At 39.9% G+C, this 27,175-nt stretch overlaps 1 protein-coding gene across 4 annotated transcripts; it reads left to right on the forward strand.

Moving 5' to 3' along the window:
- On the forward strand, positions 1-26,539 carry IQUB (IQ motif and ubiquitin domain containing). 4 transcript variants are annotated; one of them, XM_064142002.1, is made up of 12 exons: positions 1-2,302; positions 3,377-3,555; positions 4,666-4,827; positions 4,933-5,108; positions 5,354-5,509; positions 7,449-7,659; positions 11,344-11,519; positions 13,822-13,992; positions 15,736-15,912; positions 17,696-17,944; positions 22,165-22,350; positions 25,175-26,539. In XM_064142002.1, exons 2-12 carry the CDS (start codon positions 3,411-3,413, stop codon positions 25,349-25,351), a joined length of 1,986 nt encoding a protein of 661 aa, XP_063998072.1. In that variant the 5' UTR covers positions 1-2,302; positions 3,377-3,410; the 3' UTR covers positions 25,352-26,539. The 4 variants fall into 4 exon arrangements, with proteins under 4 accessions (XP_063998072.1, XP_063998075.1, XP_063998074.1 ...); XM_064142003.1 differs by lacking the exon at positions 1-2,302 and adding an exon at positions 2,840-2,947; XM_064142005.1 differs by lacking the exon at positions 17,696-17,944.
- The last annotated feature ends 636 nt before the right edge of the window (positions 26,540-27,175 follow it).

Genomic DNA, 27,175 nt, shown 5'->3' on the forward strand with positions numbered 1-27,175 from the left:
CATGGTTGTTGATGATTGATTACATATATATATTTGATGCAATCATTGTATTAGAGGGATGAAAAACAGTAGGTATATGTAGAGTGACTAGCAGCTATTTTCATGGCATTCTTTACCATTGCTTCTTTCACCTATAATTACAGATTTTTTTTAGATTGTGAAAATGGGAAATGTAGAAAATATTTTGCTTCATTGATTGTTTTTTCAGTTTTGAAGCGGTAGAAACTGGCCTCTTCTGAGATAAAACCACTAGATGGCATTCCAGAAGAGGACTTTGCTCAAGTGAACAAAGCAACTTGCCAATGAGAAACATTAAAGGATTACAAACTTGAATAAGGGTGAACAGTGTCAGGTGAGAAGTGAGGATGAATGGATTTAGATAATAATTAATGAGCTGTTGTGAGAGGAACTTAAATAAAAAACGGGGAAAAAACCAAACCTAAAGTCTACTATAAATGATGCTGGCATTCAGTACTTGAGAGAGGTACAAAACAGTTGCCAGAATGTGATATTCTTGTTCATAACAGACATCAGCTGAGTTCTCTTTTTGTTCACTTACTTTATCCACTGCTAAAGCTGTATTTGTCATATGACTTGGAATAGCTCTCTTAAAAGGTTTTGCAGGGGAGGTTCCTCAGCCCATTGCTGAAATTTGATACCTGGTCTTTTAAAACTGACTTTCTATTCGGCATCTGCTCCCTTTCAAAAGCAGACAAATAGGTTCTCGGTACAGACAACTAATACAAGTTGTTTACTACTTTGAGGCATGTGGGATTTTTTTAAGAGCTGTGTTTCCTAATCTCTATTCTGAGTAACTTTTCTGGCCTGTCACATGACTTAAAACAGTATTAGTTTTTAAATCTTTCAATCCAAACCACTAGATTAACCTTCACAGATGCTTTAATTTAGGAATCAGCTTGAGTCTTATAAAGGTTCTACTGAAGCTAACCCTAGAATCATCAATAAAGTGTTGTGATTTATTTTCCTTATTACATTATTGGTTAAATTTGTTTTCATCATCTTAAATTGATCATCTGTGCTATGTAAGATGAGTAAATTATTGTAGCAATTGAGAATAGAGGGTGGAAAGAAAATGTTTTGAGATGTAACAGTATGTGATTTTGTACAGGGTTGTGTAGTTCACCTCATCTTTGCTCCCAGCTAATTTAAAAATGCCTCTTTGCTAATAAGAGACACAGTAATATTTACCTTGCTATTAACTCTGTAACTCTATAGCTGACATTTAAATCCATGTTGTAGCCCCAAAACAGTACACATATTTTACTGTGCAAGAGAGAATCTATATTAGGAGTACTGTTTTGCAAATAATTTATTTTAAGATGAACATGCTAGGAAGGTGTAATTTGGAGACTGACTGTAATGATTTTCACTTGATTTTTCTCAATTAGCTATGTTGGAAATACATGATGCTGCATAAGATTTCACCATTATCTGCTGAAATATGGTAAAGTAAATCATTACAAGCTTAGAGCTGAAAAATTTTAGATCTCAGGCACTTCAGGATCTTCTGATTGAACTCATTATGCAGTTGAGTATCACTCAGTCTGCCAAGATACCTGTTAAACCAGAAAAACAACTTTTGGATTGCAGTACTGAGTTCCTAACCTGCTGCCTGTGCTGCTTAACCTATTGTGAATGGCCGTGCTCTGAGCACGACACTGTTTTATCTTGGCCATATACCCCTCTGAACACTATCACAAATGAATGAAAGCTAGCTTTAACTTCCAGGATATATGCTATTCCTTTATTAAAGAAAATAAATCCTCCTACAAACTGAAAGTGAGTTTGAATGGTTAATCAATAGTGACAAAGTGACACAAAATGACATAGTGTATTTATCCGTAGAGTTGCTGGTGGTTGCATTTTAATCAGTTCAAGTTCAGTCAGGGTTTTAGAAAAAGGCATTGACAAACTTCTGTGCCTAACTTTGGACATGAGCCTATTTGCTATCAAAATGCCTAACAATATCTGTGATAGTGATCATGGGGTGCTGTTACTATGACTAGAGTTTCAATGCCTGCTGAAAGAAGACTTAAGTCAGGATTTTCCCAGAGCTGTGACCCAGAACTGAGTAATCTCTACAACAGTTGTGGGAAATGAAAGTGATCTGACTTTCTGTAATGTACTGAAATACACGAATTGTTTCAGAAATTGAACATCAAACACCGGGAAATTCATACAGCTTTAAGTCTGCTGCGTCTTAATTTCCACTCACCAGCATCAGACCTATCAGCAGAACCTTGCAGGGGTGAACACCAGTAATGAGCTGAATACATCACAGGTAAGTGTTCACAAACAACCAGGAAGAGTTATTGCCTGGCAAGGGTTGTCAGCAGCCAAGCATACCAACTTTTGGTAATATGCAGGAAACAGCTTGGGATATTAGCACAATTTCTGCTTCTATCTTAAGTATAAACTGAAAGGAAAACTGCCCTTTTCTTAGGTTAGTGGCACTATCAGCTAGTAAGAGTTGATGGTCACCTAGCCGTGGGTCACAATATAGACACGGCAGGTGTCAGTAACATTGGTTGTGGAATGCCAAGAGTGATGAACCCGACCAAGGCCCGGTGAAGTCACAGTGGCAGCAGCAAGCATGAGTTGCTGCAGGTCTGGCTGGCGTGGTGCTTCTGTGCTTCCGCTAAGCGGAGTGAGATAAAGCGATGCCACTGAGGTCACTTGACCCTTGCCATGTAACATCCTCGGTCGTGGCCGTTCTCGTCCCTGGGGCGTGGGCACGGCAGCCGGGCGCCCCGCCTGGCCTCATCCCGCTGGCACTGCGCCTGCTCGCGGCCCGGGCTCCACGGGGCACCGCCCGGTACCGGTTGCTATAGCTACCGCCGCACGCCGCCGCCGCCGCGGAGATTGGCCGCTGCAGGGAGTCGTCGTGGGAAGGAGGCCTTCGGGAACTGAGGAGGGAAAGCAACGGGTGCGGGCGAGGAGAGGGGTGCAGGGGAGCAGCCCCGGCGCGTCCGCTGTCAGGGTCTCCTGTGCGCGGATCGGGCGGCCCGGAGGGTGGCGCCTGCGTACCGCGCATCACTGCGCGCCGCGGGCCAAGCGGACGCCAGGCTGGCGGTGCCTCTGTCTACTCGGAGGCAGCGCGGAAAAGCTTCAGAGCGTGCTGCCGCTGCGCGATAGCTATGTAGAGAACGTACATATTCGTTCTGCCGGAGTTCTCCAGGTGACCTGCTGGCAGTGCCCTGCGGCGTTATTACTGTTAAAAGCCCAAGGAGATGCATTTGGTGGAAGCGAAGACCCTGTGTACTACTTGTGTTTTAAGCCACCCATACTCGTGCATGCAGAAATGTGCTAGTACGCAATTTTAAGTGTATATATATAACTGTGATTATGTTTGCAGATAGGTTAAAAACGTGCAACTGATTCTTAAGGAGATGGATAATACATCAGATAGTTGCCTTGACGTTGCCACAACAGAAAAATCAGGTGCAGAGCAGCCATCGGCATCCTCGGAAAGCCCAGTATGTGAGGCCGAGAACGGGAGCCCAGCAGAGAAACTTCTGCTTTCAGAAGCTACAGGTACGCTGCAGTGCGCAGAGTGTACGGGGGAGGGCTGGGAGGAACAGTCTGCGCTGGAGCAGTCGAGGAAGGAACAGAAGCCGCCGAGTTTGGCACAGTGGGAATCACCTGGTGAAGGATTAAACAGTGAAGTAACCAGAAAGAATGGGCAGGATGTATTTGAGTCAGGTGCTCCATTCAGTGAATTATCTGAGAGCATGTCTCTGGTTACCAGTGGGAATTATCCTGCTTTACTTGAAAGAGATTCAGGGAGAGGGAAACAAACATCTCAAAACTCGATACTGTCAGAGGATGTGGCCAGTGGGACAGTAACAGGTAAAGAAGTTACTAAGAAGTTGGACATTAAAGCTTTACAAATATTATCTTTTTCCCCTTGACAATGGCATCTTGCACACCCCTCACCCTCATTCTGTTCATGTTTGCTGGATGTTGATCTTGCAGTGACTTTTTAAAACCTTATCTAAGGCATGCTTGAAGAGACAAGGAATCCATTCTGTGTAGTATCAGTTCAGAGCCTAATGTAGCACTTTATAGTAATCTTCATTTCCAGAAACAGGTGTATGAGTACCTGTGAGTCCCTGTTGTACTCACTTTTCAAAAACAGCAGTGCATGATTCCCATGCATGCATAGGTTTCTACCAGTTTAAACTACACTGTATCAATCACCTTGACTGATTATTTCAGATGCCACTCTAATTTGCCTGCCACCCTTCTATTATCCATACTTTTTTTTCCTGCAGTCATAGAAGCTGGAGCGTGTTTAGGTAAGATTTTTCAGTAAAAGTAGCTTTTATTTAACATTATAATATTATGCATTTGCAAATAAAACATTTATTTACTGTAGCTTAAAAAAAAAATCTAGTATTAATGAGTTTTAGTGCGGTGTTAAGTATTAGCTTGGATATCTCTTTTACAAGTATATGACAATATCTCTTTTAAAAGTATATGATAATATTCTTTCAAGTAGACTGTCTTCCCAGGTCAAAAATCTATGATGATTCTGTGTTGCAGTGTTTTGATAAAATCAGGTCAGAGTAAACTTGAGTTGTGTCATTTATCTGGGATTTTCTTGAGAAACACATTAGGAATTAACTTTGGTTTTGTTTTCAGGGAGCACGATCAAGGATGATGAGGCTCTTAGGAGGGCTAGGGCTAATGCTGATGAAACTATCCAGTCTGAGAAGTTACAATGTGATCAGGAAGATTCTCCTGGGAAAGCAGTTCAACAGGATTACCACATGCCTGATGTTATAACTGTTAGAGTACAAAGAGGTAAGTGCTGCTTTAAGGACTGTATCAATACGTGTAGTTGTGCTCTAAACTCAATATGTTACTAAGAGAAACAATGTTTCTGTCTTGGAACTTCTGCTTTAACAGATTCTGATTCATTTCAAGATGTAGTTGTAAAAATTGAAAGACCTATCTACCATAAACCATTTGTGGGTGGTTTTAAGAACAAGATAACAGGAGTGGAATTTCATAATGCAGGAGCACAAACAATACCTAAACCTCGACCTGACAGAGGAGTTCAAGTATTTTGTAGGGAAACACAGGTAATTATAGTTTTGTAGTGTGTTTTTAGAACATTGGTTTTGCCTAACAGAATTTGGCACAGTTACTTCCAATGGGAATCAGGAAGTACATCATAAATAAGTGTGCATTTAAAAGTAAGTAGTAGATGAGTATCGTTTGTCTTGTGGTTTTTGTTATAAACAGCTAATTTTGTCAGTTATTGTAACAAGGAAAAAAAACCCTCTCTCTATTTTGTTATAATCTGACATGCATTTTTTTCCCCCAGACGGTTTATGAAAGAAATAAGCCGCAACAAACAAAAAACACAACATCAACACAGATGACTAAAGTTGGCCTGTATGTGTCAAGTGTGACTGACAAACTAATAAGCCCTGCAAAGTATCTTACAGCAGAAGAGTACCATAAACGTAGACTTGAAGCCGTAAGTTCTTGTCTGCTTGAAACTGTATGTCTAAAGCAAACTATTATGAGTTTTTAATGAACATTCAGAATGCTCAAGGAGTGAATTGCAAGATATCTGCTTAATCTTCAGATCATTTAATCTTTCAGGTATGGAGGATGCATGTATCAGCTTCCTTACAATATTTATGTTTTTAATGACAACTGTGGTTTCTTAAATATTAAGAATTGTGATTTTACTGGTTTATGCCTTACAGTGACACTTAAACTTCCACACAGAGCATTAGGGATTAAATCAGATTTGTCCCTGTGCTGTGATCTCTTCAGAAGAACCCAAGATACAGTCTAGATACAATAAAGACATTCTTTACAATGAGGGTGATGAAATGCTGGAATATGTTGCCCAGAGAGGTGGTAGGTGCCCCATCACTGGAAATATTCAAGGTCAAAGCTGGACAGGGCTCTGAGCAACATGATCTAGTTAAAGATGTTTCTGGTTACTGCAGGGAGGTTAGCCTTGATGGCCTTAAATAAGGTGCCTTCCAACCCAAAACGTTCAATGATTCCACCTGTTTAATGTATGGCCTCAAATGGATAAAGTATTGAGATAGACTGTAGCAGACCTGCATTCAGCATATGGGTTTGAGGACTTACTTATTTGTTTTAACAAGTCTGACAGGTTGTCTTTGGCATACTGTTCTATTCTGGATTGTGATCAACCTCCTGCTCTGGCATTAAGGTAGAACCTGGCTGTTCAAACACGTGCAGTTGTCCTGTAGAGGTTTTTTGTATATGGAGTTGCATCATACAGGTGATTCTGATGAGAGGTTCTGTATAGTGATTGTACAATGGATGCCATTTATGCATTCCAAATTGCTTTTTTGAAAGCTGTATAGTCTCCACCTATTCAAGTAGGAAATTGTATTGATATGGTTGGCAGATGCTTTGAAAACTTTTGGGTAGAAGTTTTCTGTGAGAACCTCTTATTTGGTCAGCATCAGGTGACAGCATTAAGTGTCTTGTAGAAGTGGAACCCAAATAGGTAGCCATTTCCTCAGGTCTGCCAATGTGTTTTACTCTGATCATTACTGCCACTTACTGAAACCTGCAATGTATTTGTGGGTAATCTATAATGCACAGTAGAGAGACATCAGGTTGGTGTTGATACAAGTTGATGGATTTGCACAGTGCAGTGCAGTTCCAGATTGAAATGTTAGGTTAAGATAGCTCTAGGGACAGTGTGACTGTATTAGTGTGAGTTTGTGCTTGGTAGCCTTCAAAGCTGAACAATGCTTATTATCTTTTGGTATTGACCTGGCTAAACTGCTTTTGGTGCAAGTGTGAACTCACCTGGCAGGAGCTCAGGCTTGTGTCCTGTGCTCTTCTAGCTTAGTCTTTAATGGCCACAGCTTTGGAAGGTGTTGCTGGGGAGATGTTTAAGTTTTCTTTCTTTTTTTTTTTTTTTTTTAAGTTCTATCATAACAGCATTGGTAATTCTGTTAGTTGTTACACAGAAAATCAACTCTGCTTTGCATGTGCTGATCTTTGCAATTAGAAATTGAAAAGAAGTTTTGCCAATATGTGTCAATTTTCAATCTAGACACTATGTAAATGGATAGTAAAACGAAGACATCCATCTGAACAGAAAAGAATGAACACAATACATGGCAAAAGGTGGTTTTAAGGAGAGATTTGAAAAAAAAAATAGGTTTGCAATTGCAGTTGCTGCTCTTAACTTGATTATTTGAACATAGTTTCTCCATTGATTAAACTAATACCTAAAGTACTAAGCATGCTAGTGTTAAGGCTGATAGTGTATGACTTCTTCTGTAGTCATTTAATTTAGACATTTAAATCAGAGTACAAGCCATATCTCAGAAAAGCTAGATAACATAACAGTGAGGGAAAAAAATGCTGTGTTGTTTTACATTTGTAATTCTTCAGTATTGTATCACATATAGGTAATAGTATTACAGACTTATTTCCGCCGCTGGCATGCTGTAAATGTAGTACGAAATCTGAGGGAATTAAAAGGGTTAAGGCTGGCATGGGAAGCACAAGAAGAGTTACAGAGGAAAAAAGAGAAAGAGGAAAAACTGAGAAGGGAGCATGAACGAAGACTAAACCCTAAAACGAAAGAAGATTTTGAGCTACTGTACCATGCTGTAGAGTGTAAGTTGTCTGTCTTTTTTCTAAAGCAATGCTCTTAAATCAGCAGAAGAGTACAGTTTGTTTTAAAAAAACTCTTCTGGTTTTGACTTGCTTCAGTAGATACTTCTCTGATTTTTTTTTTTTTTTACTTACAGTGGAATTTCTTCCATTTCTAAAGACTTATTTGACTTGAATATATTTCTTGAAGCAGAAAAGGCCTCTGTACTCATTGTTTAGCAATAGCTACAATAGTCGATAACTATGTTATCAACTCTGTTTTCATTACAAATAAAGCACATAACACTACACAAACTATTAGGAAGAAAATTAACTTTATCCCAGCCAAAAACTGTACACCTTTTTAGGAAACAATCAGCTTGTTGATTAATGCCATTTGACATTTTTTTGTCCTTTTTATTCATCTCTAATGTTAAGGTCGCCTAGAGGAGCTGGAAATGGCTTTCGAGAGCAGAATTACTTTAATCTTTTTACTCTGTATTTAGGATGCTGAAGATAATATCTTAAAGATCCATAATTTAATATAGACATTTAAAATAAATGAAGTATTTCCCCCAGATTTTACAATATATATGAGGTTGTTCCTTTTGTCCTAAACATCTTCTCCTGCTTTTTCTCCTTTCTGTTTTATTCCATGTTTCACAAAACTGTATGGTCAAACTTGTTAAAATCAGTCAGGAGCCCTACAGGGCATCCTGAAAAGCTTACTTTTTGGAGTGGGTGGTGTCTAATGCAGGCAAGCACTTCTAGACTTTACTGGAAAAATGAATACTGCAGATAATTGACATAACTTACAGAAGAACAATGTTGTGTATGCAACAGAATGCCTTCTGTTATGCCCTTATGAAAGCAATAGAAAGCAAAGAACTTGTACCAGCATATAATGAAACTGAAAAAGTGAATTTTTTAAATCTCCTTTTTAAGCACAATGCTTGCATTATGATTTGCAGCTGTTTTTGTTTACCAGTGTTGACTAGTTGCTTCTCCATGTGGAGATTTGCAGTCATGATCTTTATTTTAACGTAGCTTAGTGGTTCCAGGAAGTGGATTTTTTTCTACCTGCATCTGAAACTATTTTTACCTTCTTACACTGTCAACAGTCTACACCAGCTAAATCATTGTGACAGTAATAGAATGAGACTATTGTCCTCTAGAGACCTGTGAAGGGTCTTCCTGCTGATCACAACAGGAGGATATTGTGACAGGGTCAGCCAGACAGGCAATTCCTGTTGGTAGAAAAACTTGCCTCTTGACTGTATGGTGCAAACATCTGTTGATAGTAGTGCATCTTCATGTAAAGACATGGATTGTTAATTTGAAAAGCATAACCTACTTCATTTCATTAGAACTGGAATAAAAATTATACTGAGTAAAAGCTCATAGAACACATTAAGAGTAATGTTTTGAACTCGATTAGGTGTATATGGTGAATCAGAAGGTATTGACAATAACTGGCTGCTGCTTCATTTCTCTAAGTACAAAATTGCTTATTGTGCTTATTAGTTGTTGCCCCCTTGAGGCGTGTAAACCTCCATGTAAATTAATTCTATGCAGTGCTTTTGTTTGCTGAAAAATACATCTTTGGGTACTCAAAACTAGTCAAACAGCTGTTATATTAATATCAAAGCCCAGAGAGCCTTAAGGAAATTAATTGCAATCTTTAAAAATGAAAAATAGAAGGTAAAGTAGATATGGAAGCCATAGACAGAAAATAAACCTTCCTCCTTTCCCTCCTCCTCACTCTAATCATACCTGATACAGGATGCAGATAAAGCCAAGTTAGGAGCAGGTGTTGATCTGTTAGAAGGTAGGAGAGCCCTGCAGAAGGACCTAGACAGGCTGGATGGGTGGGCAGAGGCCAACGGGATGAGATTTAACAAGGCCAAGTGCAGGGTTCTGCACTTTGGCCAAGCAGCGCTACAGGCTGGGGACAGAGTGGCTGGAAAGCAGCCAGGAAGAAAGGTACCTGGGGTTACTGATAGATACTAAGCTGAAGATGAGCCAGCAGTGTGCCCAGGTGGCCAAGAGAGCCAATGGCATCCTGGCCTGCATCAGGAACAGTGTGGCCAGTAGGACAAGGGAGGTTATTCTGCCCCTGTACTCAGCACTGGTCAGGCCATACCTTGAGTGCTGTGTCCAGTTCTGGACTCCTCAATTCAAGAGAGATGTTGAGGTGCTGGAAGGTGTCCAGAGAAGGGCAACAAAGCTGGTGAGGGGCCTGGAACACAAACCTATGAGGAGAGGCTGAGGGAGCTGGGGTTGTTTAGCCTGGAGAAGAGGAGGCTCAGGGGTGACCTCATTGCTGTCTACAACTACCTGAAGGGAGGCTGTAGCCAGGTGGGGGTTGGGGTCTGCTGCCAGGCAACCAGCAATAGAACAAGGGGACACAGTCTGAAGTTGTGCCGGGGGAAGTCTAGGCTGGATGTTAGGAGGAAGTTGTTCCCAGAGAGAGTGATTGGCATTGGAATGGGCTGCCCAGGGAGGTGGTGGAGGCACCGTCCCTGGAGGTGTTCAAGAAAAGCCTGGCTGAGGCACTTAGTGCCATGGTCTGGTTGACTGGCTAGGGCTGGGTGCTAGGTTGGCGTGGATGATCTTGGAGGTCTCTTCCAACCTGGTTGATTCTATGATTCAGTAGTTGTACCTCACTTAATGGATTGTCTGCTTTATGTTGGGTGTTGCTTTTTCGTAACTGTTGTAGAACAATAGCAACACTTTTGAGATATTATTCAAGACTGTTGAAGCGTGGCATTTTATAAAAATCCCTCCAAAACTCCAGATATATATCAAATGCAACAGACTCTTTGGAAAAGCAAAGAATTGTACAACGTATCTAAAGGAAAATGTTAACCAGTAGACAGAAATTGATTTAACTAACAGATTTCCATAAAGGGCATATAATAATCCAACTATCATTAAATTAGTCTAACTTAAAAGTGCAGCAGGTACCTGTGGTTGGTGATTCAACCCTAAGGCCAGATTCTTCTACAGTGTGTACTTATTCACATGCTGCTGTCATTGCTGTCCTGCAGTTTGAACACCACTTCCACTTGAAGTTCAGCTGTAGAAAAAGAAGGGAAAGTGAAGCAATGACTAATTATCAATGCACTTTCATCTGCCTTAGATGGTAAAAGATGATACTACTCAAATATCCAGTGTAAGCCCTGTAGTGCTGAACATGACTCTCACTTAAGTTTTATCTCACTTTTGGAGGGCATCAAGCTTTAGATTTCACCTGTTTATGCTGTCAGAAGCAGTACTATTCTCAGCACTGAATACTGATGGCACCACAGTAAGATGTTGTCCTTAGTCTGCTGAGAAGATACCTTTCCTTGAGACTTTGATGAGCAATTGAGTAAAAAATTCCCATTGCTTGTACCTTGTGAAGATGTTTGAATCTTAAACAGTTATTTCAAATGCAAAATCATGAATAAAAAGTCATCCATTTCCCCAGGAGAACTAAGTTCTCTTTCTCACATTCATCTTTTGAGTTTGGAGTAGGAATGGGCACTTTCAAATTGATGTACACAAACATACCCTCACAGAACATCTACATAATAATAACATTCCTGGGCTATTTTGAAACTGCTGTTTAATGGGTATTGAAAAATCATTATTTCTTAGTTATCAAAGTAAGAGTTTCACTGAAAAATGTGCTTTAAAAAGTACCCATATTATTTGTATCTGCAGTGTGGAGGCAGGAAGAGACTGAGCAAATTAACAGAAGTCTTACTGGAGCTGAAAGAAAGGCTGCACTGTGTGGACTTCTGGATCAAGAGGCACAACTGATTGCTTCCATTGGAAGACACAAACTACATGCAGATGAGGAGAATCAACAGAAAGCAATACTGCGCTTTCTGGATAAGGTCAGTGTTATAATTCTAGGCTAAACCTAAGGAGCAGTGAAGTAGAGGAACAGAAAAGGAATCTGCAAACTGCCTGCCAAAAAGTAACTTCCATACAGTTAATCATGTGAATGCTAATATTGTCAGTATCCATGTTAACTAATTGATCATGTCAGTACAATTCAGTGAATTTCTTTTTCCAAGCCAAGAGTTTCTTATGTGTATGGCTTATTAAAGAAATAACACTGCATCACTAAGACTGTTAACTGCCTGTGTCTAGAGTAAGTCTCAGGTGTGTCTGTACATATAAAATACAGTTGTTTTCCTTCTGCTTTCATGCATTGTCAGCAGAGAGCAGCTATAGTCTTGCTCTCTAAGGCAATACAGATAATAGGATTATTGTAAACTCCACAGCATTTCAAGCAGACTAAATGGCAAGAGAGGGCTGTCAAAAAAATCTCAGACTTTTCATTTTCTTACACCAATCTTGAATGCATTAAAATACTTCTGAAATCAGGGAGCAGAAATACTGGAAATCTTCCTGTTGATGAGACCTCATTTTATTTTTCCACTAACAAGCTGCATTGAAAAAATATTTTTTTATATATAATACCCAGTTAGTAGTAGTAAGAAAAAAATTACAGAAGTTACAGATAGGATATCTTGCTCTGAATAATTTAGACATTATCATAAAATGATAATGTGTCTGTGTTAAGGACCACTTGCAAAGTGGAATACCAAGACCTTTAGCTCATATATGGGTTGTTGCAAATTTATCAGAAGACCCTAGCTGTTAATAACTGTTTCCTAGAGTAAGTTGTGCCCATTGACTCTCCACAGCACAAGCAAATGACCTTCCTGGCTTATAATAATTATTTAAATTGAAGAGGATCTGTTTGAATTGAAGTAGACACTGAATTAACAATTAGTCTGTGAAAAAATGTTCATTTTGACAGTTTACATCATGTAGAGTTACAGCATGACACAGCTTCTAAGTTAGTGGGTGCTTTTTGTTGTTTGCTTGGAATTTTTGGTTTGGTATTTTGGTTGTGTTGTTGGTTTTTCATTTCTAGTACTGCACAGTCGTGGAATGCACTTATTTTGTGTCACGGAGAGCATTGTCTCTTTATTGTTTTGTGGAAGTTTAAATATTTCTCTAAGGAATTAAGATTTTTTTTTTTACTAATATTTGGATTTGCTGTTGCATCTTTTAATGAGTTTTGGCTCTGATTTGTGACCTCTGGTTAACAATACTTCTAGTTAGAGTTCCACCCCACTGATAATATAATTAAATGACATTTATTCAATGTCAGTTCATTTTCTTCACTGACCACTGTAGGAAGCCTGCATATTCAGTCTTAATACTGATTAAGTCAATGCTGGATCATATCCAGAAAACTACTAGATGTGTGGATGTGTGAAGTGTTGCTGTGGTTAACTTGCCCTCAAATTGCTAAGTGAAGTTCACAAATATTTGTGAACACTCAAGTTCCAAACACAGCGAAAGAGAGTAATTGATACACAGAATGAGGTTCCAATTAAGGAAAAGGAGTGGAGTTAGGTGATGATAAGGAGAGAGCTTTAGATACCTCCCTCCGTATGTGGCAGCGTGGTTTGCAGTCAAAACCAGTCCTGTTGAAAGAGGAGAGTAGTTGGACTTTACAAACCAAGTGAGGCAGCTGACACCTTTGTAGAAGTTAAATATGTGACAAGTGAACTAGTCATGTTACTTGTAGTTAGGTTATTAAGAAGCTAGTGAAGTATCTGATAAGCTGTGAAGTCATGCTTTGCCTTAGTCAGCTTTGACAGTCTGCCCTCTACCCATCCATATGGCTGGCATAAATAGAACAGTTCCATAGAGGTATTTTGTACTGCAGTAGACTGCAAAGTCTTAGCACTGCAATCTTTACATAGTCAACAGGTCCACTGATTTTTTTTTAATTGTATTTTTTTTGGGGGGGGATAGTTTAAAAGCATTTATGAGTGCAAGGTAAAATACAGAGCAAATGTATTCTTACACCACTGTCAATAAATTCACTTTAAAGACATAGAGCTTATCCTTGTGGAATAATACTATTTACTTTGAAAATACTGTAAGAGAAAACTTTAATGACCTGTAACTCTAAACAAAGTGTGCAACTGAATGCCTGCTCTGGTGGAACAGGTACTGTGTAAGTATTGACAGTAGAGTTAGCCCTTTTTATTCATCAAGTGCTAATGTTAAGTTCCTATTTGCTATGGTGAAACTTGGTGTAATATAATGCACTTCTTCAGCTGATAATCAGATTACAGTAGTTCATAGTCATACAACTTGTTTCTGAAGTGTGCACAGCCTAAGAGGTGGAAAGCATATGATGGGAAAATCACAGAAATGGATACACAGGACATACTCCGTGCCAGAGAGCTGTTTGAAATCTACTGCAGCATTAGCATGAATGGCATCCCCAAAGATGAGAGAAGAGATGTGCTGTTAACGCTCAGACGTACAGTGAAGGTATGCTTAGTTTGAGGCTGCACTTCACAAAGATGCGGTCAGTTAATCACGTTGACACACAAGCAATGCTTCTTCTGACGGACAGGTGCCAGGATCATCAGCTGGCAACAAGAAAAAGCCTAGTGTGCCACCTGGCATAAGAGTGTAATTTACATTCAATATATATTCTAAATTCATACTCTGTGATGTACACATTTTTCTTCAAGGTGTGTTAAAATGTTAACCCATGGGTTTAGACTTTTTGATGTATTGGTGCATAATACAATCTTGGTACAAAGTTTAGCTTAATATTGATAACAGCTTTATGAAAGCCTTGGCAGAGATGCAAGTGGCTATTGATTTATTTTTTTTTCTCAGTTCATTGAAGTGTTTCTATGGATCTTTATCACTGTATGGTACAGGTTACTGCCACAGGCTGCTTACCATTGGTAAAGGGGTAATAAGAGATGGGGAAAAGGCTTAACATCAGTGAGTTCCAAGTCCGGATCCATTTATTGCACCCCAAGCATGGGCTTATATACTTTCTATCAGAAGGCTACATAAGAAGGTTACAAATCATGTTAGACTCTAACTGGCTGCATACACTTGCATTAGGATTACACACTAATTAGCATAGACATTCTTCATATTCTCTCAACAACACGTACGTTGTGTCTGAGCAGTTCTGTCAGCAGAGATAGGTGAAAACCACAGACTCCAGGCTTACATTTGTTACACCATTCTCTAAGGTCATTCCAACCCTTTATCAGTACTTCTGAACTCGTACACTCTCGCCTGTCCGTGGCTTGTGTTCCACTGTATAACAACATCGCTGCATTTAATATTGCCACATCCAACAGGTGACCATTTTTATGGGTGCCAAATACTTATTCTTTTTTCTTTGCCCCTTGCTCCCTATCATCACTGCTGCTGGCAGTGCTCCCAGTGAATAAAAACCTGTTTGTATTTCTTTTAGTCTTTCCTATTTGTTTTATTTATTCATGTACAAAAAGAATGACAGGAGTTTCAAAGTACTTCCAGTGTGATACTGTTGGATGTCCAGCTAGAATTGAATGCTGCTTTCTGGTCTTGTCAAAACAAACTTCTTGGTCTTTGCTTTATTACTACCAGAATTTTTGATCTGAAGCAAATAGAGCATTGGGAGCAAATGCAGTGAACACATTCTAGAATCTCTGTAAATTAGTGCTCCACATTGGATGAGAAAGCATTGAACTTCTTCCCTGTTAATCTCTCTGTGGAGATTCTTCTACTAAGCATATGATATACTGAAATTGCTATTTCCCAAACATACTTAGGAAGTCCCCCATGCCGTTTGTGTGATGGGGTTTGGGGCTTTGTTGTTTGGGGTTTTTTAACCATCTGCTGTGTGTATACATTGCACCTCCTATCACATCTCCAAAGAAAGCTTCTTAGGGAGATATTTCTTGGAGCTTATGGCAACTGAAGATTTTGCATGTGTTGTGTGTCTCTGCTTAGCATTTTTTTAATGCCTTCAGGTTTCCAGTTACTCACAGCTTTAGTATATACCCACAGGCCACTTACAGAGGAATCTGTAAGCATTCTCAAATCTGTAGTTTTTTACATTAGTTTTCTTGGAGATTGCTCCTAAGACACCAAGAGGTTCTTCTATAATCTGAATGATGATTGGTATTAAATCCACAGTTTAATTTCTGTGTTGGTGTTATTTTGTTTGTTTGCTTCCCTATTGCTGTGGAATTTGTCTTCCTTTGTATTTTCTTTCAGGAACATGAATGTAAACTAACACGAGAAATAGTGGAATTAATTGACAGGGAAGTTGATCTTATGTCAAGAGAGGTGAAAGAATGCAACTTAGAAGGACTGAGAAAAAGAATTTGTACATTATTTCTTCAATATACTAAAATTCCAGAGTTTAACCCTGAAGTTGCTAGGATACTTAAGGTATTGTTCCTATTTTGCAGTCTGACATAGTGGCCAAAGAAATAAGGATGGTGGAGAAGGGGAAGGGAAAATAATGAAAGCTTTTTAATTTTACATTTTGCTGTAAAACTGCTATGGGAGTTCCTCAAGAAGTAAAATCTAGCAAGTACACAGACTTAACACAACTAATCTTATGTACTCATATAGGAAGCATGGGGTGTGTATGTCTAAGAACTTGACAAGCGACTGGTAGCGCTTGTGAGAAGCCATCATTTTGGCAAAGGCAGTGTTTTTATTTCTGGACTACAGATTGCAACTAAAAGCACAATTCACTATCATTTGTTGCTGCTTTAGGCACATGTATTCTGCATCTGTCCAAACAGGGTTCTTCATACACTTGGTTGATGGTATCTCAGGAGTAAAGAATCTGTCAGTAAGTGTTAGTCAAGTTTCCAACCAACTAACAGTTATTTTATGCTAGGTTGATGAACAGAGTTATCTAGCTGTGATGTAGGCTAAATTTCCCCTGTATTTGTATTTGAATCTTGTAGCCTTCTCTAGACCATAACAGCTGGCAATTCATTAACAGTAAAAGTGGGGTCCTTTAAAAAAAAAACAAAGGCAAATGACCACAGCACATAGCTGGACTATCTGGCTACTCAAACTGCCCAATTACAAACATGGGCCTTCTGCACAGACTACATTATATTCTTTCTAATATGAGAATGAGGAGGTCATTAGCATGTTTAATTTATTATCTTCCCCTATATTTTGTTGGGGCATGTGGCTCTGATTTTATATTCATTCACTGAAATACTAACCCAGAACCTCATCAGTTCATCTTTGACATAAAGCATAGCTTCTACATGAAAAATGAAATGCAGAAGAATTAGTTTCTGGTTTGTTCATTATTATCATTTTCAGAATGGCTGGCAAATTGCATATGTAAAAGCACCAGCACTGCAGCATGATGTCTTAATTCATTATCTACTTATGTAACTGATTTTAACAAGTAGAGTTAAAAAAATACAATGGTTTTGGTCTTTTGTTTTCAACCCACCCAACCTCACAGATCACCAAGTCCAACCCTTTAGCACAGAGCTCAAGGCTAGACCATGGCACCAAGTGCCACGTCCAATCCTGCCTTGAACAGCTCCAGGGACGGCGACTCCACCACCTCCCCGGGCAGCCCATTCCAGTGTCCAATGACTCTCTCAGGGAAGAACTTTCTCCTCACCTCCAGCCTAAATCTCCCCTGGTGCAGCCTGAGGCTGTGTCCTCTTGTTCTGGTGCTGGCCACCTGAGAGAAGAGAGCAGCCTCCTCCTGGCCACAACCACCCCTCAGGTAGTTGTAGACAGCAATAAGGTCTCCCCTGAGCCTCCTCTTCTCCAGGCCAACCAATCCCAGCTCCCTCAGCCTCTTCTCGTAGGGCTGTGCTCAAGGCCTCTCAGCAGCCTCGTCGCCCTTCTCTGGACACGCTCAAGCATCTCAATGTCCCTCCTAAACTGGGGGGCCCAGAACTGAACACAGTACTCAAGGTGTGGTCTAACCAGTGCAGAGTCCAGGGTCAGAATGACCTCCCTGCTCCTGCTGGCCACACCATTCCTGATGCAGGCCAGGATGCCACTGGCTCTCTTGGCCACCTGGGCACACTGCTGGCTCACGTTCAGTATTGCTAGCTTTTGCAGATTGGAACACTTGCATCAATAGTTTTAAAATGTATTCCAACAGAGCTAGTTACACACAAGTGATAGAAAGATCTTTTGTAGTAGATTAACTCTTTTTCTAAAATCTTTCTTTTAGGTTCCATCCAGTCCCCTAAAGCTTTACAAATCCATTAGCTGCTGTCAGAGTTGCAAAAATCACTTAGCATCTACTGAGTTTCCTGTTCCTGCTCGTTCCCGCACCATTGGCAAATGTCACTTGTGTTGCAAGCTTGGTAATGAGGCTCGGCAGCGAGAAACGTTTCTGAAGTACAGACTTATGCTAGAGAATCTCCGACAGTCTGAAGCTGATTATCAAGATGATGCTAAAATTGTTTTCTCTATTCAGGTACCTTCTGAAGGAACATTACTGAGAATAGAATCTAAAGTGTCTGACTAGAATTTTCGCTTTAGTTTGTGTATGTTGTTGACAGGTTGAAAAATAAGGTAAAAGCTACCAAAACTTCTTCCTGTGATAGGGATGTTTGTATAACAGAAAAGCAGCACTGAAGTTCTTGAAGTGTAGTTCATAGAATCAGCCAAGACCTCCAAGATCATCCAGTTCCACCTAGCACCCAGCCCTAGCAAGTCAACCAGACCATGGCACTAAGTGCCTCATCCAGGCTTTGCTTGAACACCTCCAGGGACGGTGACTCCACTACCTCCCTGGGCAGCCCATTCCAATGCCAATCACTCTCTCTGGGAAGAACTGCCTCCTAACATCCAGCCTGTATTTCCCCCAGCACAACTTGAGACTGTGTCCCCTTGTTCTGTTGCTGGTTGCCTGGGAGAAGAGGCCACCCCCCCACCTGGCTACGATGTCCCTTCAGGTAGTTGTAGACAGCAATGAGGTCCCCCCTGAGCCTCCTCTTCTCCAGGCTAAACAACCTCAGCTCGCTCAGCCTCTCCTCACAGGGTTTGTGTTCCAGGCCCTTCACCAGCTTGGAAAGTTGTACTTTCAAAGTGGTTGCAAGCTTTACATTAAAAAAAACCCAGTAGAAATCTAGGTGACAAGCCAGGGTCTTTTCTGACTGTCCTATGGCTTAATGTTACCAGTATCATCTGTACAGCAATAATTGTGGCTTTGTGGCTAATATTTTTAAAGAAACCTAGTAAAACATTTTGAACACTCTTATTTGGATTGTTTCAGTAATACAACTAAATCATTTTCTTTTCTCTGAAGGAAAAAAAAAGACAAAAGAGCTAAAGTTTTGACGTCCCTATTCTGTGTCAATAGATTATAGTTGGAAGTGTTGCTGCTTTGCATTTATTAGGAGAGCAGTTCAGTAAATAGTCTTTAAAATGTCATAATCTGTAATCTGCAATACTGTGGAGTAGCTAATGTTTTTTAGGAGTCATTACTGAAACATCACAGTTCAAGGATTTTTGCTTCTGTCTTCAGCAGACTCTCTGTTTTACTTGTTTCTACTTATTTTGTCAACAAGAGAATTCCATTGGGAAATGTAAAAAAATCTGGGGTAATTTCAAAGTGTTATTTATTGAAAACAGCAACCAGCTGAGTTTTTGAACTGTATTTTCAGTTGGTCTGAAACCACAACCAAGCAAACAAAAGCCAGTCATGAATATCCCACTGTCAACAAAACAAGCCATGCTATGGCTTATGCTTTGCCAGCGTCTGCAGTCAAAAAGGAAGTTTGAGGTTCCTTAATGATAAAGCCTGTGTCAAGAGATATTATCAAAGAGCCTGGATTTTGTAGATGTTGTTCATCCACATTGGTTTTTACGTAAGATGAAAAGTTTTTTGTCTGTGCCTGCCTTTGTTCATCTTGATAAGTAAACATTCTTCAAAATCTTGTGGACCTTCTCACGCTCCATGGCTTGTGGCTGGTTGTCCCTTGATGCACTGAAACATGACTGCTTCTTAACTGCTGACACTGAAAGCCTTCACTTGCAGTTCTGTTTGGGTTTGTACCCCTGCCACATCTCTAGATACCATGTCATTTGCATACAAATTAACGGCTTTTGATTAAGGTTGTAAATATCTAAACAACAGTGCTTTCTATCTTAAATCACCAATTTCCTAGCATGTCCTTAAGGCATTAATGTTTTTCTCAGCTACTTTCCTCTCCCACCCCGTTCTTCCATCAATCATCTGTCCTCTTCTGCACTTAGATTCAGAAAACGACTCTGATACATCTATAAATGGCTTAGGCACAGCTAAGAGTCTTTTGCACCAGCTTCAACAGCTTCATTCGTTGCCCAATTTGATACCCATTACTATCTCTGATTGTATGATCTGGAGATAGGTGCAAGACTTCTGTGCTGGAAGATTTTTCTGTCTACAACTACCTGAAGGGAGGTTGTAGCCAGGTGGGGGGTGGCCTCTTCTCCCAGGTAACCAGCAACAGAACAAGGGGGGACAGTCTCAAGTTGTGCCAGGGAAAGTACAGGCTGGATGTTAGGAGGAAGTTCTTGCCAGAGAGAGTGATTGGCATTGGAATGGGCTGCCCAGAGAGGTGGTGGAGGCACCATCCCTGGAGGTGTTCAAGAAAAGACTGGATGAGGCACTTAGTGCCATGGTCTGGTTGACTGGCTAGGGCTGGGTGCTAGGTTGGACTGGATGATCTTGGAGGTCTCTTCCAACCTGGTTGATTCTATGATTCTATGCTCTCTTGCACAATGATTCAGTGATTTGGTTGACCTATTTGAATGCTTCTTAGGTTTAAAAGGCAAAAAGCCATTGGTGAGAGTTACAGTAGCTCCAGTAGGTTCTGCTATTCTGTATCAAAGTGAACTAGTCTAGGAAATATGTCAAGTCCTGAGGCTGCTGAAAGTTAGATCTTTCAGAAAGCTTAACTGTGCCGAGCTTCTTAGAATCAATGATGTGTGCTATGCCCTTGATTTTTCTTGATAAGCAACATCCTAGTGACAATGCCATATTCATTTGAAGTTATAAAAACACTTAACTCCTTTATTGGTTTGCTGCCTGCACTTGTTTCCCAGTCTCATCTGTACTCTCAGATGGCAGTACTTGAAGGCTGTTTCCATTTCTTGTCAGCACAGAGCAAACTTAAGTTAATTAACTGTGAAATTTCACAGCAGAACACACACCTAGCTTTATAAAGTGCCAAAGCCTCTTAAATTAAACTATTCCCTCCAAATTGAGGAGCTTTAAGATGGAACAAGCTTTTGCCTATTTTTCAGGCAGAGAAAAAAAAAATATAATCCAGAAAAAAAGGATTCAAACCATAGATCTGTTTTACACAGGCCCTTATATGCCTCACTGTAATTTTTTTGCAAGTTCTGGTAACTTCTGAGGTGTGTAGTTTAGCACAAAAGTGGTAGTACTTGCTAATGTGTCTGCTTGCATGTTTCTGGCTTCTGAGAAGAAGATATAGAAGTTATTTCAAACTTTGTGGACAAGAAGGAAATATTGACAACAGAAGCCAATTAGAAAAGGGGTAAAGAAGGTCCTCTAAGACACAATTTAAGACCAGGTATAAGGACCAGACCTTCGTTCTTGGAATTAGTTGACACAAATTAATTACTAGTGGAAGTTATATGCCCATCTTTTGTCTTACATTTTTGCTGGCAAGTATTTGCATGAGCTCCTTGATTTTGAAAGCAAGATGGATGAAAGCACACGAGGCTACTTTTCACTAAAGCATCATGTTGGTATAATCTCCTTCCTCCTTTGTCAACAATTTAATCAGTAATATGCAACTGATTATTTAATTAAGGCAAGGTTTCTTTTAAGTGGAATGAGTCTTCTTCAAAAGGCTAGTTTGCAAGAAAACCATAAAATCTGTTGCTTACAGACTCCTGTAGATAAAAAAGGTCTAATAATTTTCCATGACTAATGCATGGGGAGTGGCAGAAAACTTGTCAAAGTTCAGTGGGTAACTGCTGTCCCAGTTTGTTTGTTTGTTTGCTTCATTCAAGATGTATCAAGTGGTTTCAGACACCTAATAATACAATAGACAAATTAAGATTGACATAAATTTACCTTAAACTTAGGTTGGAAGTGTATTTAAAGGCCTTTCTGTACTACAGAACCTTTACAAACAGACCCTCTAGTATTTTTTCTTAATATTGTAGCATAGCAACAGTATCATAAGCATAAGAAGCTCTCTGTATGTGAGAGTAAGGGGAAGAAAGCAAAGCAGGCAGTGATTTGGGGTCTGTCACAGGTGGGAGTTTTTCTTGTCCTAATTTCCCAGATTTTCTAGCACAGATTATTTTTTGATATGCAAACTCTAATTTAGTAGTGTGATAACTCATTTATTGAATAACATCAATTCTGAATCCAAGAATGAAATCTCAGTAATGATGGAGATGGATTCTTGTTATTAACTAAAAATGTCTAAATAGGCTCTAAGCTTGCAGTTAAGCAATCATGATGTGATTTGCCTTTGGCAGAGACAATTGGAGTAAGAATCTAATATTTTAGAGGTGATACCAAAAAATGCAGTTGTTAACATACTAAAGGAAGATATGTATATCTAGCCATTCCATAACCAAGCTTTACTTGGATTCTGACATGGTTACAATGCTTTTATTGTAGAATGAAGCATGCTTCTTCCTTCTTAACCCTATTTCCCATTTCAGCATCAAGATCTGCAGTACCTGGTTGAGACCATATGGGGTTGTCAGTCAGCTCTCAGTGTCTGCAATGACCTTTATGATTTGGTTATGGTCAGATGGGATAAGCAGCATGAGTGGTCTCCATGGAACACCATTCTCCTCACAGAGAATGAGGCAGATGCACATCTTAAGCTGTGTAGCCTTGAGAAGGTAAAATGTTATGAGTTTATTTTTTACAATGTTTATGCTATATTTTATAATAGCATTTTGTGAATAATGATATTTAGCCAGATTTATACTCATCCACGTTTAAATTGGCCTGTTGTGAGTGCATAAATGATTGCATTTGTACTATTAAATAAAACTGCCCAGAGGGCAGCTGACATGTCCAAGTTACATCTGTGTAGCTGAACTCTTGTCTTGCCTTGGTTCTCCCTCCCAAAATGCAAGAAGCTAATTTACCTTATACGTGTTGCCCACTGAGAACAGTGCTGTGCCTATGCTTCTCCCTCAGCTGAGGTCAGACAAGAGCTTGCCTGGATGGAAAACATTACAGAAGACTAGCCATAGTTATTAAGAAAATTGTGTGCTTGTGCACATGCTCAAGCCTCATTAGTTTCTGGCCTTACACATTTTTCATTAAATCACAAAATGCCTCTCTGTCTAGAACTCAATGAGTTGTCTTAATAAAACTTATGTCAATGTATTTTCTTTTGACATATATATGATAAGCTTATACTTATTCTAAGTTAAAAAATCAGTAATTTGATAAAATTGTCTTTGAAACTGTGTATTTTTGTACTGCTGCCCCCAGATGCCATATCTAAACATGGTAATCTGGTAAATATCTCACTCTGTTGGGTATCATTTTAGTTTGCTAAGGCACAGGAGCCTTAGAGTCTCATGAGCTATGTTTGTCTGGCAATTAATAGTGGATCACTAAGCCTTTCACCTGTAGGCTACTGATTTATGAGAGTAGTGATTTGAGTTCATTGTTGTACAGTGTTCTTCTGTTCACGGTGTTCTTAATTTCTGACACAATACGTGGGCCTCACAAGTGCAACTTCAGCATTTACTCATTGACCTGCTGTTTGGAAATGCTAAGGATATGTGATAAATTACTTGACAGAGCAAAGTAATTGCTGTCTTAAAAGTTTGCTTTGGGGACCAAAGTGGGGAATTCTAAAGGTAATAGAAATTTGGCCATCCATGATACTTTTTGTTTGCATGCTAAACTTGTGTCTTCAGGGAGACACACATGTGTGTGAGCATGAGCTTTAAAAGCTGAAATCAGTTTCAAGCTGGAAACTCTGAGACTCTCTTTCATTTTCAGTCAAAGAGACTGTTCATGCTATCAAGATGTAGTCATGCTTCTCTGTGTCCATACTTTTATGTTATCACAGTATCACAGTATTATCAGGGTTGGAAGAGACCTCACAGATCATCAAGTCCAACCCTTTACCACAGAGCTCAAGGCTAGACCATGGCACCAAGTGCCACGTCCAGTCTTGCCTTGAACAGCTCCAGGGACAGTGACTCCACCACCTCCCCAGGCAGCCCATTCCAGTGTCCAATGACTCTCTCAGTGAAGAACTTTCTCCTCACCTCGAGCCTAGCATTATGTTACTAGCATTATGACAGGCCAAGATTCTGATTATGCACCAATCTGGTTTAACTTAGCCTGGATATCACAGTCAAAGAGATGCCATTAACTTGATTAGGTCCAGAGCTCTAGTGGTGGGGAGAGTTAGGCCAGAAGAGCAACAGGTAAGGTATTTAAGCCTACCTGTAAATTGTAAGGTATTTTCACTTAGCTCTTGGTGCAAAAATAGAAGTGGACCAGAAAGAAGTCACCTGTCATTGCTGGCAACCATCAAGGCAAAAAAAAAAGTGAAATAAGGAAAGTGAGGCAAAGTTAGAATGTATTAAGTTGCTTCTTATTCACTGCTGGAGGGGAAGCCTCTTAAGCACTTTCTTTAGTAACAATTATTCATAACAGTAGCAGAGAGTTTTTTTTTCTGCTAAGTATTCTGCTTATTTATGACATCATCTGAACTCATCCCTAGAAATTTAGGAACATGTCACCACTGAAATTTAAGGCTGCTGCCAAATGCTTGCAGCCATGGTTAATTGCAAATCATCACTCTTAGTTCTGGGCCCCTCAATTCAAGAAGGATGTTGAGGTGCTGGAACATGTCCAGAGAAGGGCAACAAAGCTGGTGAGGGGCCTGGAGCACAAATCCTATGAGGAGAGGCTGAGGGAGCTGAGGGTGTGCAGCCTGGAGAAGAGGAGGCTCAGGGGTGATCTTATTACTGTCTACAACTACCTGAAGGGGCATTGTAGCCAGGTGGGGGGTGGCCTCTTCTCCCAGGTAACCAGCAATAGAACAAGGGGACACAGTCTCAAGTTGTGCCAGGGTAGGTATAGGCTGGATGTTAGGAAGAAGTTCTTCACAGAGAGAGTGACTGGCTTTGGAATGGGCTGCCCAGGGAGGTGGTGGAGGCACCGTCCCTGGGGGTCTTCAAGAAAAGCCAGGATGAGGCACTTAGTGCCATGGTCTGGTTGATTGGATAGGGCTGGGTGCTAGGTTGGACTGTCTGATCTTGGAGGTCTCTTCCAACCTGGTTGATTCTATGAATCTAAGGAATTTCCCTGTAGTCATCACCTTGCAAATCTTGCCATTTAAGCATTGCCATTACTAATTTTCCAAGGTAAGCAAAAATGTCCTTACTTGAAAAGGAAAGTAAATAAATTTTCTCTCAAATGGGTAAAGAAATGTCAGAAGAGTTGTTTTTTAAAAGGTGACTAATATTTTGCAAAGAGTGGTTAGTTCTTTTCTCTATCAGGCCATAAGGTAGCAGTATATAACTGCAAAATACTTTGTTATGTGTTGTATATGAAATAAATTGTCTGGCTTAGTTTACTAAAGGATCACTATTTAAACTGTTTAAAATATGAAACAACACGTAGATTTTAATGGTATTTTAAGGGTAACTAATGAGATTTGGATTTTTTTTTCTTCTCTCCTTTCAGGCTTATGAAGCAACATTCATTGATGGGATAAAAGATAAGCATACCCAGGCAAAAAAATACTTTGCTCAGTTTCCAGCAATGGCATCGTTTTTGCAAAGAAGTGACAATCAGGCTAATGCAAATGAATTTTTAATAGCTACTGTTACAAACTCATCAATCTTAGGCAAAACAAACTGAAGTCAAAGAATTTAACCCTATTATGGGTTAATACAATCTCCCTGGTTTTAAAGAAATGTACTTTTCCATCAATACCTTAATCGCATTGCAAAGATCAATAATAAACTCGGAAGGGTAAAATAATTTGATCTCAGCCAGTCAGTATAACTGCATTTCATGGTTTGTAGCCTCATTATTAAAAATGTTTAATGTTGATGGGCTTTGTAAATTCTAAATTCTTAGAGCAGTGATGACTGTCATTCTGTGTTGCTTGGGACATTCCTTATGTGTCTGCCTGCGTTGCTTGGGACATTCCTTGTGTGTCTGCCTGTGTTGCTTGGGGCATTCCTTATGTAGTGTAATATTTCTGTGGGGAGAATGTAGCTAATTCTTGATTAGAAAAATAATACTATAAAGACTACATTAAATTTCTCTTCTCTTAGGCATATAAGGCAGAAAACCTCTCAAAAGCTAAACTCCTCCAGAACAGCTTAATTAATATGCCCTTCAATGTATAACTGCTTTGCAAATGTTTATGCATTTTGTCCTTTGTCTTGATGGTTGTAGTGGAACTGCCAGCATGTAATTATTATATACATGATGCTATTGTCATGTATATAATACATCATGACATTATTGTAAATCAGGCTTATAATTTGAAGCACACAATGCAGAATGTTTGGAATGTGTTAAAGTATAAACAAATTCTCTCCATTAACTTATGTAATTATGTGTAGTTATTGAGACAATGCAATGTGCAGTCAATAAAATCTGGCAGGAAGTTGCAAAGTACTGGCTGAAACCTCTATTTCAGGCATGCATTTAACCTAAGACAGAGACTTTTGCTCTGGCAAATAAAACTTTCTAGGAAAAGGCAGTAGCATTTACAAACAGAATTAAGTGTCTAATTGGCAGATGGAAACTGAATTAAGTCCCACAACAGATTATGAAACTGATTGGTCTGTGCATTCTAACATCAATGGAGCCTTTCCTTTGTTTTTACTGTTAAATTCAGATTCTGGATTTTAGTTCAGTAATTAATGAGCTAAATAAAGAATTGCAGGACATGAGTATTCATTCTAGTTGACATGTGCTTTCCAGGATCTGAGCCTTAAGATGAAAATGGCTGGTAAGAGTGGGTTTCTTCAAAAGTGATAAAGAAGAATTTTATGTGTTGAATGGCAAGTAAAACATAATACTCTGCACTGGTTACACCACACCTTGAGTACTGTGTCCAGTTCTGGGCCCCTCTATTTAAGAAGGACATTGAGATGCTTGAACGTGTCCAGAGAAGGGCTATGAGGCTGGTGAGAGGCCTTGAGCACAGCCCTACGAGGAGAGGCTGAGGGAGCTGGGATTGGTTAGCCTGGAGAAGAGGAGGCTCAGGGGTGACCTTATTGCTGTCTACAACTACCTAAGGGGTGGCTGTGGCCAGGAGGAGGTTGCTCTCTTCTCTCAGGTGCCCAGCACCAGAACAAGAGGACACAGCCTCAAGCTACGCCAGGGGAAATTTAGGCTTGAGGTGAGGAGAAAGTTCTTCCCTGAGAGAGTCATTGGACACTGGAATGGGCTGCCCGGGGAGGTGGTGGAGTCGCCGTCCCTGGGGCTGTTCAAGGCAGGATTGGACGTGGCACTTGGTGCCATGGTCTGGCCTTGAGCTCTGTGGTAAAGGGTTGGACTTGATGATCTATGAGGTCTCTTCCAACCTTGGTGGTACTGTGATACTTTGATAATCCATATAAATAGTAAGCTAAGGGCCTGAACCTGTGCCAGGGGAGGTTTAGGTTGGATGTTAGGAAGCACTGTCTCATGGAAAGGGTAATTAGACACGAATGGAGCTGCCCA

The sequence above is a fragment of the Pogoniulus pusillus genome, chromosome 4 (genome assembly GCF_015220805.1).
Source record: "Pogoniulus pusillus isolate bPogPus1 chromosome 4, bPogPus1.pri, whole genome shotgun sequence".
NCBI lineage: Eukaryota > Metazoa > Chordata > Aves > Piciformes > Lybiidae > Pogoniulus > Pogoniulus pusillus.